A 16,045-nucleotide genomic window follows, 5' to 3' on the forward strand; every position below is an offset into this window, starting at 1 on the left:
ACACAACGATCATCGATCCAAAAGCAACAGACTGGTTCGCACTGTAATTAGTTGTCACGTTGTAACGGAATGCAGCTCGGCGAATATTCAACTGTACATTTGTTTGTTTTCTTGAAAGATTATTCAGATTCATTGTCACGCGATAGTTTCCTACTGACCGATGATGTCTCATTCGTTGCATATCATCTTACTTCACATTTTCTCTTTCTTCCTGTGTACATGCTGAACGTGTTTGTGATAGTTGATTTCGTTTAATTTCATTCGCTCTTCGCGTTCTCGGCAGTTCAATTAAATCGAAAATTCGTTTGATTTGTAGCACTGCGATTTCTGCCAATAAAACTGCTTTTTCTTGTTAGTGCCATTGCAGTATGATTAAACTGTGGCAATTCAAATCAAATCTGTCAATTGCGACACGACACGCGATGCGAATGATTACAATTAAACTGAAAATCGACAAGTGATTCACTTTGTTGTTACTGTATAACCGTTTGTAATTTCGAAACCAACAGTATTTCGCAGGTAAATCTGTAAATCAGTTTGAGATAATACGACGGGACCTAATTCATTTCATGAAGCGATTGCGATGAACGTACAACACAGTCACAGTTCATTTGAAAATAAAAAACTGAACCAATTTTTCGTCACTATGTAACCAATTGGCTTGAAGCACGTTTTGACAATCAGTTGCCAAACGATATTTACGTACGTAGTAGGGTAACAAAGTGGAGTTGGAATAGGCCTATATAGGGGCCGCCGCTGGCGCTGAGAAGTCAATTCCGGCGAGATCGTGTACCAGCACTCTCACCTGAAGATGGCGGCCGGTTGGACCGCGGAAATACTGTTATGATCCGGCTGCACACCCGAGAAGAATATTATCAATTATTAGGCCGGGAAAGCCTTCGTAATCACAAAGGTAATTTCGTTTTAATTTCGGGTGGAATGAGCTTTTGCAGATTTTTCTCCAAATCTTTCAGATTTATTTTTTCAATTGAAAACATTCAGTTGAGTTATTTCCGTGCCAAGAGCATAACGAAAAAAAATATGTTGTTGCTATCGTCAACTATGATCGAGAGTACATACAAAAATTATGATTTTTGCAGTTTGCCCAAATTTTCAGACTTTACTTTGTAATTTTCCCGAGTTTTTTTCGTGATAAATTTCCCAAGACCAAAATCGAATAATAATAAAAAATGTATTACGCATATCCATTGTTCGAATCGTAAAGTTTGGTCTTGAGTTCATATGAGAATCCCACAGAAAAAAGTACTTTCAGGCTTCACTGAATTTTCCTTTTCCGGGCAACTTTTCCAATTTTTAACCCAATCGACCAGCCGTTCTCAGTTGACGATGTTACCAACAAACAGCTTTTTATTTATTGCGTATAGATCTGTATATGTGCCAGTGGTGGTCTAGTGGATAGAGCACCAGTGTCCGGCAGTGGAGGTCCCGGTTTGAATCCCATATAGGGGAGGGCAGGTTTCCTTGTTCCAGTCTCTCCAGGATGGTCTCAGGTCCACTCTACCTGATGTCTAATTGGTACCGGCGATCTATCCCGGAGGTAAAAGACGATCAGGGCGATGGGACAACCCACCCTCACCTTTCTAGTGCAAGTAGGCTATTTAGGTTTTTTGTTGGTACCACCACGTAGCGCTCTGTATGAAAATCACTGACTGTGCTGTGGGGCTGATTTGAATTGTTGGAATATTTGCTATTGTAGTGTTGGGCAGTTGGATGTGAACAGCGCGTTGCGTTGTGCAGTTGGAGGTGAGCCGCCAGCAGTGGCGGATGTGGGGAGAGAGATGGCAGGATTTTGAGGGCGGACGATCTGGACGTGTGTCCGCCAGAAAAAGAAAATTTGTGAGACTGGATGTCATGAACTGATATATATATGATGACTTTTGAACATTATTAAGGTAAATACATTGTTCTCTATCAAAATCTTTCATTTGCTAACTATGCCTATCAGTAGTTAGTGCCTTCAGTAGTTAGAATCTTTTATTTAGCTGGCAGTACTGGCGCTCGCTGTATTGCGGTAGTTCGAGTAACGAAGATTTTTGTGAGGTAAGCGATTCATGAAAGGTATAGCTTATTGTTAGTCAGGGCCATTCTTTTGTAGGGATTATTGAAAGTCAGATTGCGTTGCGCTAATGAATATATTGTGTGTCAGTTTACTGTTGATCAGAATAAGTAAAGAGAGAAATGTCTGAGTACGTTTAGTTTTGCTGAGCTGTTTGAAAATCAAATATCGTAAGAGGTTTATTAGCACAGTCATTCATAAATTTTTCTAAGGGGATGTTTCACTAGCGCCGTTGCGAAGAACGGCTGCACTCGGCCTGCAATTATGCCAACAGCCCGGCCAAGAGCTTATCGCACAGACTTCACTTCAGCAACCTGTACAAAAATCAGAATACAGAAACACACATCATGGTTTGAATACTGTCGTTCGTGATGTTATATTCCGCGGTCCGGGGGCAGTCAGTCAGCCTGGGCGTGATTGACTCTTGCGGCGATTGGTCTCCGTCAGCTTCTGAAGCCTTGCTGACATCAGCGGGCGACGCTTTTCTGCACACCCATCTCCCTGGAGGCCCTGCTACATCAGCACGCCAGACTTCCGCAGCCTACTACGTCATCCCTGGGCCAGCAGCACCTACTCTAGCGACGATCTCACCTCAGTACTTAACACGAGTAAAGGACTAATTCTTTCAGGGGTGTCACTCAATTTCAACCAGTAGCACTCTCAACCCACGTCCAGGCAAAGGAAGCGATACTTCAACCTAACCTTTGGACAGCCGATTCCTCCGCCACTGTTGGGGTCATCTTCCAGCCCCAACAGCTATACGAACCAGGCGTTGCCTTTAGTGTCTGGTAATGAACCAGTATGTAACTTTCGAATAAAATCGAATTAATCATGCTAATTAAGCCCCATTCGATGGTCGGATCAGCATCAACAGTGCTCTGTGCCCTCCTCGAGGCACAGCAGAGAGGTTTGACGCAAAGTCTGATGATCAGGAACTTGAAAAACCACCTCTCCTCACACTGGTGACCGAATACGGACAAGGAAAATTTTATCCGTAACCAGGGTGCGAACTGGATACCTCCAAATGGAGCGCCACACATTTGAGTGCGTTAGCTATCTCGGCTACGAAGACGGATAATAACGGCTAGAGAGGATTGTTTCCTGTAGTTTTCTTTCTTGGCTACTATACTACGCGTCCCCACATAATAATATACATGACTTCGTTTCAGATCACGTATAAGGCTGTGGTGGCATTCATGTTACCTGCTTCTGTACAAAACTAAACTGCCCAAAAACTAAATAAAATTGGGAAAATAGGAAATTAAAAAGAGAAAAAAGAGAGCAAGTGCTGTCGGTTATCGTGAAGATCCCTACAAACCGCGATCCTGCCCCCTATGCAGTAAAGAAATACTCTCTATGTGGAATATGTACGTGGATCCCACAGTCCAGCAGATAATGACGCACACGGAGAGGCCACACAGAGATCTGGACGAATTCCGGCATGTTATCCGACGACCATCTGAAGGTGTAGCTTCTGTGGAATAGTTTGAGGCATTGCGCTTCCGTTTTCCAAAAAATCGACGTCAGTGTTTATGGTACAGGGTCCGTTTCGGAGCTGGTGAAATCTCTTGGAACCCTAAAAATATGGAAATTTCATTTGAAAGTTACGGGACTGCAACCTAATAAGTTCCAGAGAAATCGAGGAATTAGTGGTTATTATCCGCTGTAGATACTCGTCAGGACGACTGCGGGGTTGACTAAATGGTGTTCAAAAATGTTCAAATGTGTGTGAAATCTTATGGGACTTAACTGCTAAGGTCATCAGTCCCTAAGCTTACACATTACTGAACCTAAATTATCCTAAGGACAAACACACACACCCATGCCCGAGGGAAGACTCGAACCTCTGCCGGGACCAGCCGCACAGTCCATGACTGCAGCGCCTCTGACCGCTCGGCTAATCCCACGCGGCTGACTAAATGGTGTAAGGCGTGTGATGAGATCACGGGTAACGTCCACGCTCATGAGTACTCTGTCATTTCTTGCTGTTGCAAGAGAATAGAGTAAGCGAATACAAATTTCAACGACACGTATTTGATCCTCTATGTGTACTGTATTTTACCATGTTTTTTTCCTTACATAAAACATTATCATTTTTTACGGAATGAAAAGTTGAATAAGGGCGTAAAATGTTAGGCAATTATTGCAACAATCTCTCTCTTTTTCTGTTTCTTGAAAGTTTATTTGGTTTCTTCGTCTCGATGATAGTGGTAATGGTAGCGTGTGTGGTTGTACGCACGACAGCAAGACCCACGGCGCCCCTACTAAAATTTTCTGAGGCGTGAGTGAACAAAATTCATAGAATAATCAAACTTTAAAAACAATTTGCCGAGCGATGTGTCGCACTGGTTAGCTCACTGGATTCGCATTCGAAAGGACGATGGTTCAAATCCACGTCCGACCACCCAAATTAAGGCCTTTCGTGATTTACTAAATCGCTCCATGCGACTACTGGAATTATTCAGAATGAAGTCATGGCCTCAGTGTCTGGCCATGAACATCACAACTACATTGATGCGCCTTTTGGAAAGGAATAAGTACAGTTTTATCTTTTTTGACAAGAAGTCTCTTAGGAGGTTTGTGACCACCTTTAGCGCTGTTGAAATACACTAGTCGTGGTAATCAATAATTTTTATTAACATGTCATCACTACACGATATCCACCGTCGGATCTTTGGTACAAAGGTACGATATAAAACAAGAAATGGAATTTAAAGTTACGTATTTCAGCACCAAAGATGACAAACTTACCTGTGAAAAACTGTATTCAGTCCTAAGTCGCCTCCTGCTACATTCCGATAGACAATCTGTGTCCATTAACGACTCAAGCAGTACAGCATGGCACAAAATAAACTATTTTGGCAGTAGGTGGCGTTTGTGATAGTATGCTTCTGACGACAGCTTGAACTGTTATATAAGCATTATCTGAATTTAAATCGTTTTAATGACATATTTATGCAAAATTTTTCTTAGTAAAGGAATATAATTCTTTTCGTAATAAAAGAAGCACATTTTAATAAAGCTGCTGCTCTTACATTCCAAGTTGACGGATTTTGATTACAGAAAGTGGTACAATGTTAAAAGCGTTGATATACGGAACTATCTGTAATTTCGTTGTACTGCGTAATACTGCTTTTAACGTCATTTCTTATTTTTAAAATATCGCAGTGTTACAGCTGCGGCTAACAATCTTTGATTGTAGTTCACTGTCACAAACGCCACCTATTGCAATACTGTTTATTTAGTGCCATGTTGCTGAGTTAGTATGGGCGCTGGTGGTCTACCGGAATGTAAGAGGAGGCGACATAGGACTGAGTATGGTTTTTGACAGGTACGTTTGTCAGCTTCAGTGTGGTGTTGAAAATAGGAAGCTTTAAACTCTTTTTTCTTGTTTTACATTGTATGTTTAAACTGCAGATCTGTCAATGGAGTAATGCCGAAACACGTAATGATGAGATGTTAATAAAAATTATTACTGACAGACTAGTTTATTTCCATTTACAAACGTAATCAGTATTTCTGAACCGCTAGCCCGGAACACCACTAAGTTGCAGGTTGCCTATGTAACGGCTTTCAGGGGTAGCAAAAAACTGATTTTCAATATTTCCTGTAATTACTTGTCGAATTTAAAAATTTACAATGCTGTCATAATCTACTAAAGAGGGAAAATCTTAACTTGAAAGTTTAACACAACAAGACAACTGCGTGTTTGGCTTGATGGAGCTTAAGTAGGGTGTCTTTGCCAATTCACCCACTCCTCGAGGCCGCTTTCACTTTCACCAATGTACTTTCACATCCTGGCAATTGGCCTCCATTGTTATAAGGAGTGTTATGTAATCTAATAGCGTATGTGACCAATGGCATATGATGTCACAAGCTCCAGAGACTAAAGATGCTGGGTTTGACTCCCGACATGTGCAATTACCTTAATTTTCGTGTAATTTCGGAAATGCGCGAAGCACCACAGGCCCTGGGCCTTACGTTTGACTTTACAGGCCCACGACCCCCTGCCTCCAGACCCTTGGTTCGAGCCCCCACGTGTGCAGTTATCTTAATTTTAATGTAATTTAATCGAAATTTTGCAGGTCACTGCATATGTGAGTTAATTAAAAAATTAATACAAGACACCATGATTTCCCTGTGTAAATAGCTTAAATGTTACACGTGAAAATGCAAAACAATGCTGCTTCAGTCCAGATCCCCATCGGGTACGTTAGACCTTGAGGTTTGTGTGTGTAAATAGCTTAATTTCACAGCAACGTTGAACTCTGTGGTAATACCTCGATGTTTCTCATTCTATGACCTGATACTGCTGTGGAGATCATATTGCAGTTCATTCGAAATGCCCTTGGGCAGTTATGATATTTGACTGTGTAAGGCCAATTGCAGAGACGTGGAAGTAGGCCTGTAAAAGTGAAAGTGGCCTTGAGGAGTGGGTGAATCAGCAAAGACAACTCCACTCGCAACACACTTTGCAAACACTATCTACATATATCACTGAATGTGAATGTAGCTGCAAATTATATCATTGTACGACACATAGTTCAGATGGATGAAAAGCTAGCTTTCGCGTAAATTGGCGCGCAATAAAACTTCTTCATCACGTACGTCGATTAAGTTTATTACTTCTTTACTACTAAATTTATTCGCAACAAACTTTGCAGACAGTATCTACATATATCACTGAATGTGAATGTACCTGCAAATTATATCATTGTACCACAAATAGTTCAAGAGATATGACGTCATAAACATTGGAGGTACGCAAAAAACTAGCTTATCCAGACTGTATTCATCCAATATTTCATAATGAGAGCATTTAACGACTTCTAATAAACCTTAAGCATTATTTCAAACCTTTCCTAAAGTTTTTCTCGCTTAAGTAAAATATTTAACGCATTAACTCATTTGTAATCAGACGTCTGAAGCTGTTTTATACACTAGAATATCTTAAAAGACCTCGAGGGTTTACTGGGTGTTGACTACTCTGTAACAACTCTGTTGGAAACTAACGGATGTTATTATTTCATGACGTTGAATAACGCATGTACAATAAGTGAAAATAGCCAGACTTGCTAGTATAGCTCAATGCACGGCGCTCTAGCTTGCGAAACATGGAGTTAAGCCAGACGCGGATCGATCTGCGCAGTGGATTAACAGCCGTTTATCTGGCACACCGCCCAATACGAGTGTGTTTCTAGGCTGTTTCCCACGCTTGTTTATGCAAATGCTAACCTGGTCCCAGCATCCCGCCACAGAGAATGCGTTACTCAAACAATTAAAATATGATACTGTGGTGGCAGGCAAGGCATCCGGCCACAAACTTGAAATAAAATTATTCTGAGGAGGCAGTGATTTACAGTTCCTAGAAATTTTTGGAGAATCGTGGTTTGCATACAGCTGTATTGTCAATTTAGTAAACAACCACTTTAGGTCTTAAACGGACCGTCGCCAGGTATAATGTGACATCATAATCAGTTATATGACAAGCTATATCCGTTAACAAGCATCATGTCATAAACCAACCTATTACGGTACTTCATCTGTAAACATGGGACATAGACATCTTACAGTAGACATGTGGTGAAAAGCATGTCAAAACTGAGTCTTACCACGTGCTTCGATACAAATGAACTGTATGCTATACATATGTGCCCCAGGTTTACAGATAAAGTAACATGTTGATTTATGACATGATGCTTGTTAAAAGTTATGGTCTGTCATACATCTGTTTATGACGTCACATTATACCTGGGGATGGTCAGCTGAAGTGGTGCCACACTCTGTGCATCCCCCGGTTTCTGTAGGACACATTTCACCGGCACTCGCCCACATCAGAGTATTCTTTATTGACCTCAGCTACTTAAGATCAAACCTTCCGATAACACGGATGCCCAGCACGAAAGACTATTATCGCCTTTATCAACAGCACCAGCCTGTCAATACGGTAGCAAACAGATATCCCCAAGTTGGCTGGAACACGGTGTGGCGAGCAGTACACACGCCTTTTCTACCTACGACGGTGCATTCATTGTGGTAAGTGGTTGTGAATGCGAAGTTCACTCCTCGTCAGAGGCTACATTCCAGTCATCTGACGGACGACCCCTTGGGTCCGACATGCTCAGTCGCTGATTCGGATGCACACCGCCTGACTTGTGCCGCGACCAACGACTGCTGGCTACTCACGCAGCGCATGCTGGCATTGCTCTTGCGGCGATTGCCGTAGTCTACCTCCCCTGATGATATATTGCGCCCCGACGGCGTATACTTTCCACCGACTAGGACGAACGCCGTTAACTGGCTAAAAGACATGACCGTTTACCACATATTTAGTAATGCTCACAAAGGCACACTACTCGACTTTTGGTTCCTACTGATGTCACCTGCAGGCTTCAGCCGCCACCCGAAGTACAGGACCCACTTCGCTAATTATTTAGGTTCACTATTTGCGGATCCTCCTGCTCACTGGCGCGTGCCGGGTACGAGACGCTGAAACTGAAGAAGAATCCTGGAGCATATTGATCCACTGAGGACGGAATAGGGGGGGGGGGGGGGGGAACCCCTACCAACAGACGAGAAGACGACTCGGAAGCTCGGCTACAGCCGTTGTAGCATCTTTTTTAATAAAACAAAATTAATTCCTAAATACAAAAAAATAATGAAATACAAATAAAAGTAAATAAATAAATAAAACAACATAGACAAACCCGTTAAATCCTCTCCCTGATCCTTCGATCCTAGAACAATCAAGAATGGGGTGCCGCAAGGTTGGGTCTTGGGTCCTCTGCCGTTCTTAATATATATTAATGACTTGTCATTCTATTTTCACGAGGATGCAAAGCTGGTACTTTTTGCCGATGATACAAGTACAGCTATCACACCCAACAAACATGAATTAACTGATGAAACTGTAAACGATGTTTTTCAGAAAGTGGTTCTCTGCAAATGGGCTCTCATTAAACTTTGACAAAACACAGTATATACAGTTGTACACAGTAAATGGAATGACACCATTAATAAATATAGACTTCGATCAGAAATCGGTAGCTAAGGCAGAATATTCAAAATTTCTAGGTGTATGCATTGATGAGGGGTTGAACTGGAAAAAACACACTGAAGATCTGCTGAAACGTTTGAGTTTAGCTACTTATGCTATTAGGGTCATTGCAAATTTTGGGGATATACATCTCAGTAAATTAGCTTACCACGCCTATTTTCATTCTCTGCTTTCGTATGGCATCATATTCTGGGGTACCTCATCATTCAGTAAAACAGTGTTCATTGCACAAAAGCGTGTAATCAGAATAATTGCTGGAGATCATATAAGATCATCCTGCAGACACTTATTTGAAGAGCTAGGGATCTTCACTGTAGAACACTAGGAGAAAGTATGATCTTCACTACTCAAGGTTAAATCTAACTTTGGCTCAGAAGAGGGTAAATTATGCTGCCACAAAAGTCTTTGGTCACTTACGTAATAACATCAAAAGTATGACAGATAGCCATAGCATTTAAAAGGAAATTAAAAGAATTTCTGAATGGCAATTCCTTGTACTCATTAGATGAATTTTTGGATATAGTAAGTGGGTAATTTCCCCACCCCCCACCTAAAAAAATAATAATAATTGTCATGTAATATTTTGTGTAATGTAATATCTTGTATAGACACCTTTTATTAACCTGACACGTTCCACATCATTACGAAGTGTCGTATTCATGATTTATGGAACAAGTACTAATCTAATCTCTAATCTAGAACACGTTGCGTGGGTATGGCGACGGGATGGCCAGGTCTCAGGCGTCAATCCCTGCCCTACCTGTCGTCCTGCTCCTGCATGTCGTCATTCCATTATACGCCCGATGGTTGTCTATATTCTCAAGTGCGTATACATTTATGTTATCCGTCGACACTGGGCAAGCGACTTTCAAGTAAAATGTCGCCCCTGTACGGGAATACACAAAATGGATGTACGAGTGCAGGCTGTAGACATAAGCTTGACGACATGGGAGTTTGCGTCTTGCTGTGAGTCTTGCTCGGATAGACATATGATAAGGCGACGGCTCGCTATAAGTGGGAAATATGGGTTCGAGTTGCGGTCCAGCACAAGTTTTCACTGTCGTCGTTCCATTATACAGCTGATGGTTGTCCATATTCGCAACTGTGAATACATTTCTCGTATAATGCGTTAAGGTTTTCTTCAGATTTTGTTAAAGAATTTCTTCTAGCAATTTGCTGCTCCATTAAATGAAACGAAGAACTCTAAATGCACTTGTGTCGACCATGATCAGAACTGACAACGCACACTTGCATCGCCGGACGTGTGCACAATCACTGTGCCAACGAGAACGCTTCTGGGAGCAATTTTGGTCGCTAGGCCTCATAACGCAAGGTGAAAGATAAGAACGGTTTTAATTACGTAAAATATGGCATTCTTCGGGCCCAAAAAATTAATTGTCTGTCTCAGCAACTCGTCTTACTTGAGGATTTGCAGCTTAAGTCCTCGAAATGGAAAGTAAATTCAGCGGAACGATACAGAACCACACGCGGAAGTAACATGGTTGCCAATTACACTCCTGGGAATGGAAAAAAGAACACATTGACACCGGTGTGTCAGACCCACCATACTTGCTCCGGACACTGCGAGAGGGCTGTGCAAGCAATGATCACACGCACGGCACAGCGGACACACCAGGAACCGCGGTGTTGGCCGTCGAATGGCGCTAGCTGCGCAGCATTTGTGCACCGCCGCCGTCAGTGTCAGCCAGTTTGCCGTGGCATACGGAGCTCCATCGCAGTCTTTAACACTGGTAGCATGCCGCGACAGCGTGGACGTGAACCGTATGTGCAGTTGACGGACTTTGAGCGAGGGCGTATAGTGGGCATGCGGGAGGCCGGGTGGACGTACCGCCGAATTGCTCAACACGTGGGGCGTGAGGTCTCCACAGTACATCGATGTTGTCGCCAGTGGTCGGCGGAAGGTGCACGTGCCCGTCGACCTGGGACCGGACCGCAGCGACGCACGGATGCACGCCAAGACCGTAGGATCCTACGCAGTGCCGTAGGGGACCGCACCGCCACTTCCCAGCAAATTAGGGACACTGTTGCTCCTGGGGTATCGGCTAGGACCATTCGCAACCGTCTCCATGAAGCTGGGCTACGGTCCCGCACACCGTTAGGCCGTCTTCCGCTCACGCCCCAACATCGTGCAGCCCGCCTCCAGTGGTGTCGCGACAGGCGTGAATGGAGGGACGAATGGAGACGTGTCGTCTTCAGCGATGAGAGTCGCTTCTGCCTTGGTGCCAATGATGGTCGTATGCGTGTTTGGCGCCGTGCAGGTGAGCGCCACAATCAGGACTGCATACGACCGAGGCACACAGGGCCAACACCCGGCATCATGGTGTGGGGAGCGATCTCCTACACTGGCCGTACACCACTGGTGATCGTCGAGGGGACACTGAATAGTGCACGGTACATCCAAACCGTCATCGAACCCATCGTTCTACCATTCCTAGACCGGCAAGGGAACTTGCTGTTCCAACAGGACAATGCACGTCCGCATGTATCCCGTGCCACCCAACGTGCTCTAGAAGGTGTAAGTCAACTACACTGGCCAGCAAGATCTCCGGATCTGTCCCCCATTGAGCATGTTTGGGACTGGATGAAGCGTCGTCTCGCGCGGTCTGCACGTCCAGCACGAACGCTGGTCCAACTGAGGCGCCAGGTGGAAATGGCATGGCAAGCCGTTCCACAGGACTACATCCAGCATCTCTACGATCGTCTCCATGGGAGAATAGCAGCCTGCATTGCTGCGAAAGGTGGATATACACTGTACTAGTGCCGACATTGTGCATGCTCTGTTGCCTGTGTCTATGTGCCTGTGGTTCTGTCAGTGTGATCATGTGATGTATCTGACCCCAGGAATGTGTCAATAAAGTTTCCCCTTCCTGGGACAATGAATTCACGGTGTTCTTATTTCAATTTCCAGGAGTGTATTTGGAGGGATATTGCCAACTCTTAGCTGCGATAGGGCAGGTATGTAGCGAAATGCTTGTCGTGCTCGTCTGATATGGGATCTCAGAGGGGAGACTAAAGCGTCTTTGATTTGTATGCAACGTCACCTTACCAAACTATCTATATTTAAGGCATTCAATTAGATTTAATCTAGAGTTCCTCATGTTTGAAGCTTTTCGGCGTGGAAAGGGGTTGTTAACGCCGGTGTCATATAATTCCAGAGCAGGGATAGCAAAGCTAGTGATCTTAGTTGCAGCTCATGCAGCACGCAGCATGTGATATATTGAGGTATACAATTTTCCATCACGATTAAAAGTTCCCCAAAATACAAGGGAACAAATCATTTACTGTTGACAGGTTGCGACAAGAGCTTATTTAAATAGAATAAAAAGTAACTGAAAATCAATCTTGCCCCACACATTACAAAACAACAATATATCAGACACTTTATATCTCGAAATCGACTGTGTCTACGTGCAGCCTAGTGCCACATACAAATAGAATTTTAAGACCACCGCAGGTATGTAGGAATAAGTTGGTGAGGATGGAAGGAAGAAGAAACGCATTTAATTAATTATTCGATACCACGCAGTTATCATTCCATATGAGGATTTAGAAGAGAAGAACTGAAAAGTACGTTCATTAACACATAAACTAAACTGTAGATATGGGTATTGTGCAATTTTGCACCTTCATATGTTTTCCACTTGAAGTCTACACATACAAAGCATACTAACTAGCCTGTTCATTGTTTTGGTACTGTTTTCCTCTTGTTCGGTCCCTAAATGACGAAAAGAATCTAAATCCATGTCACTGATGGTTCATTTGAATCTTTCCAGCGACTTTTTGTGTTTTGTTGCTTGGTAGTCGTAAAGCAGACCACTTCCCTTTGTCACGAGGTGTTAGATCCAGAAAGCCAGAACCCTTACATATTGTATTCGAAATGAAAAGTCTTAAGTGAAACACGCACATGATTACTCGGAATTCCCATGTTAGTATACGTAGGTATGGAAATAAAAAAAACCTAGTTTATACACTGGCATAACTCATTCGAACAGCACCAGCTCAAAATTATGAAACATAGTCTTCCACTACAATATAAGTAACAATATAGTGGAAGCTGTGCAATGATAAACCAACGGTCAAAAATTCGTAGCTGTCTGTAGCAGTGGCAGATTCCATACTACATATTGTGACAAGAATTTATCTGTCATCACAGTGTTAAATCAACAGAAATTGTTGCAGACTTGTGCGTGCGTCGCAAGCTTCCCGTCGTCGTCTTTTCTTATTGGGCTTTTGCTATTGACCTGAAAACGAGACGCTGGCGTAAATATGGGTATTCTGCGTGGCGTAACATCCAACGTTCCATTCTTCCAGATTCACTGGTGATGTGCATCGGTACCAAACAGGGCTGGGAAAGCTCTTGAAAGTGAGCGAATAACATAATAATAGCAACAATAAAAAACTAATAATAATTGTAGTTTATTGAATTGCAGAAGGAGGTTGACGACTAAAAATGAAAATAAAAAAAAATCTGCTGATAGTTCAGTTGTTGCAATGCAACCATTTTCTTAGCGTTTTGTTATTGAATTCCTTTCTGGTGTTTGCAGAGAAAAAATTGAGAGAGAGAGAAACAGAGAGAAAGAGATAGATAGAGAGAGAGAGAGAAGACTGAAGCGATACACATAGGTCTTCAACGAGATCTGAACCAGCAACTACTCTTGCCTTTCATGAAGAGACGAACATGGCGCCAAGGAGCAAATGTGACATTGCTTATTTGAATCTCTGCCATTGCTCTGGTGCTAGCTAACGCAGACATTTCACACCATAAAATACAAAGCAAATTGAAATTTAACCGTGGAATGACCTTCCTGGAGTCGAAACATTAATGTTACCATCTCGATGTCATATGAACATGATGACTATTCAGATTACTTCTTTAGTGTAATCGGAGAATATTGCGAGAATTTAGCGAGATCACTCAGCATCAATCCCGAAAGTGGGTGAACGATAACGAGGAGCCAAATATCGTCAGAAATACTGCAAGTCTCAACTGCACTAGCATAATGAGGAACTTCATGGAGAGCTCACAAAGTCCTCACTGCCATTCACAGCCTGCTGCACCTTCAGTGGAGCTGCATCATCAGACCCCGATCCAAGGGACGGCTTTAAGCCGACAATAGGTTACATCACTGAAAAATACAAATGAGTTGCACACTCACCCTGTTCAGCTTGTGGCAGAAGCTTATTTTAACAAAACCAAAAATGTGTACAAAACGATCAAGAAACAGTAGCATAGTACGTACTGCTGATCTCAAACGGACTGCATATACGTCCAGTCTTTTGTGGTACACAACCATAATATCTTAAAAGACAAACCAACATCAGAGATAAATTGGAATGCTAGGAAACCTTTTCTGAAAGTGTTTGTCAACCTACCTGCTGTTATTTAATGGTGTAGGGTGTTGTCAGTAGATGTAAACATTACATTTTTAACACGTAAGTGTCGACAGTGGTTGCTCGTATTAATTTTCTTTCATTTGTTCAAACTTGTTTCCCGAATCACTTGTGGGCATTACCGACCATACCCTTATACTCACACATAAAGAGGCAACACAGATGATGAATTTTAATATCCATTACGCATATGTTCTAGCCGCAGATGATGGTTGGTTATGACCGAAACTGCTCCACAAAAAAAGTTTGTATAAATAAAAGAAAATTAATAGAAGCAACTTCGGCGACAATTACTTGCGAAAAATGACCCTCAGAACATACTATGTATATGTCTCTAATTCAACTGATCTTGAGCGTGCAGTAGAACATATACGAGTACTTAATGGTTGCCTAACGACGTAGCTTAGTAATATTCTGATTATAACTTTTCAATTTAAATTTATCCATGTAATATGGATGTTGTTTGAAGTCTGCGACTGTATTATAAGATTATTTGGAATATTTTTATACTGCTGCAGTCACTTTTTACAGTATGTTATTAGCACAATGCATTTCGGCAGCACGCTGCAATCATCAGGTGCATTATACATGGCAGCATGCTGCCCAAATGCATTGTGCTAATAAAATATTAGTAAAAAGTGACTTCAGCAGTATAAAATTATTCCACATAATCTTATAATACAGTCGTAGACCTCAAACAACATCCATATAACATGGATAAATTTAAATTGAAAAGTTATAATCAACAGTATAAAAATATTTCACATAATCTTATAAATTTTCAGTATTTTCAAGTATCAAATGGTATTTCAGTTCGCACTGTCTTGTAAATATCACCCGCTTCGCACTCACTGTAGTGGGAAATAAATTTTTACATGGGGTAGCCGGCATTGGCAACAGAAGGTGACAACCTACATTTCACTTGATTATTTTGCTTATTACTCAACATTCGAATCAAACAAATGATAAACAATTGAATTCTTGTGACGAAAAAAACGTACAACATTTATAAGCATATGTGAGCTCAGTTACAAAAGCCTGTTTTTATTATTTGCATAAAATGGAAGTAGATTAAGTAGTGTCTCACCGTTATTTAAGAGTCCACGATCCATATCCAAATTACGAAACGTATAAATTCGGTACACACTCAGTTAGCCTCAGCAGCCTGCAATGGTACCCACTTTTTGCGTCTGTAATCACAAAACATATGCATCAGTAATTCAACTTCAAAATAAAAATTCATAAATTAAACACAGAAATTGCGAGAAATTATGTGGAAATTACGTTGTTTCTGAGATGCTCAAAGCGGTGACTAAACTTCGTACTCTCTTATCTCTCTTGTATCTGGACGCAACAATATCATTAAAATGAAATGAAGCAATCACTTACGGAACTGAGAAAAAACTTTCAGGGAGAAAAATAACGTTCTTAAGATTTAGTTTGGAAGGCCTAACTTGGTTCAGTTTAAGTGATATCGGAACAAAATCATTTATCGACGA

General features: G+C 42.0%; 1 protein-coding gene across 3 annotated transcripts in view; it reads right to left on the minus strand.

Moving 5' to 3' along the window:
- The window catches only part of LOC126236789 (nascent polypeptide-associated complex subunit alpha, muscle-specific form), a 153,062-nt gene extending 137,348 nt beyond the window's left edge, over positions 1-15,714 (minus strand). For 2 of the 3 annotated variants that reach the window (XR_007544984.1, XM_049946372.1), the window contains exon 1: positions 15,634-15,712. Coding sequence is in view for 2 of the 3 variants with exons in the window: in XM_049946372.1 (XP_049802329.1) it covers positions 15,634-15,658 (25 nt within the window). In the remaining variant the exon portion in view is untranslated. Of the gene's footprint in view, positions 1-15,633 lie in introns of all 3 variants that reach the window. The other variant, XM_049946371.1, reaches the window with a different exon arrangement.
- Between the last annotated feature and the right edge of the window lie 331 nt (positions 15,715-16,045).

The sequence above is a fragment of the Schistocerca nitens genome, chromosome 2, assembly GCF_023898315.1.
Source record: "Schistocerca nitens isolate TAMUIC-IGC-003100 chromosome 2, iqSchNite1.1, whole genome shotgun sequence".
Lineage (NCBI taxonomy): Eukaryota > Metazoa > Arthropoda > Insecta > Orthoptera > Acrididae > Schistocerca > Schistocerca nitens.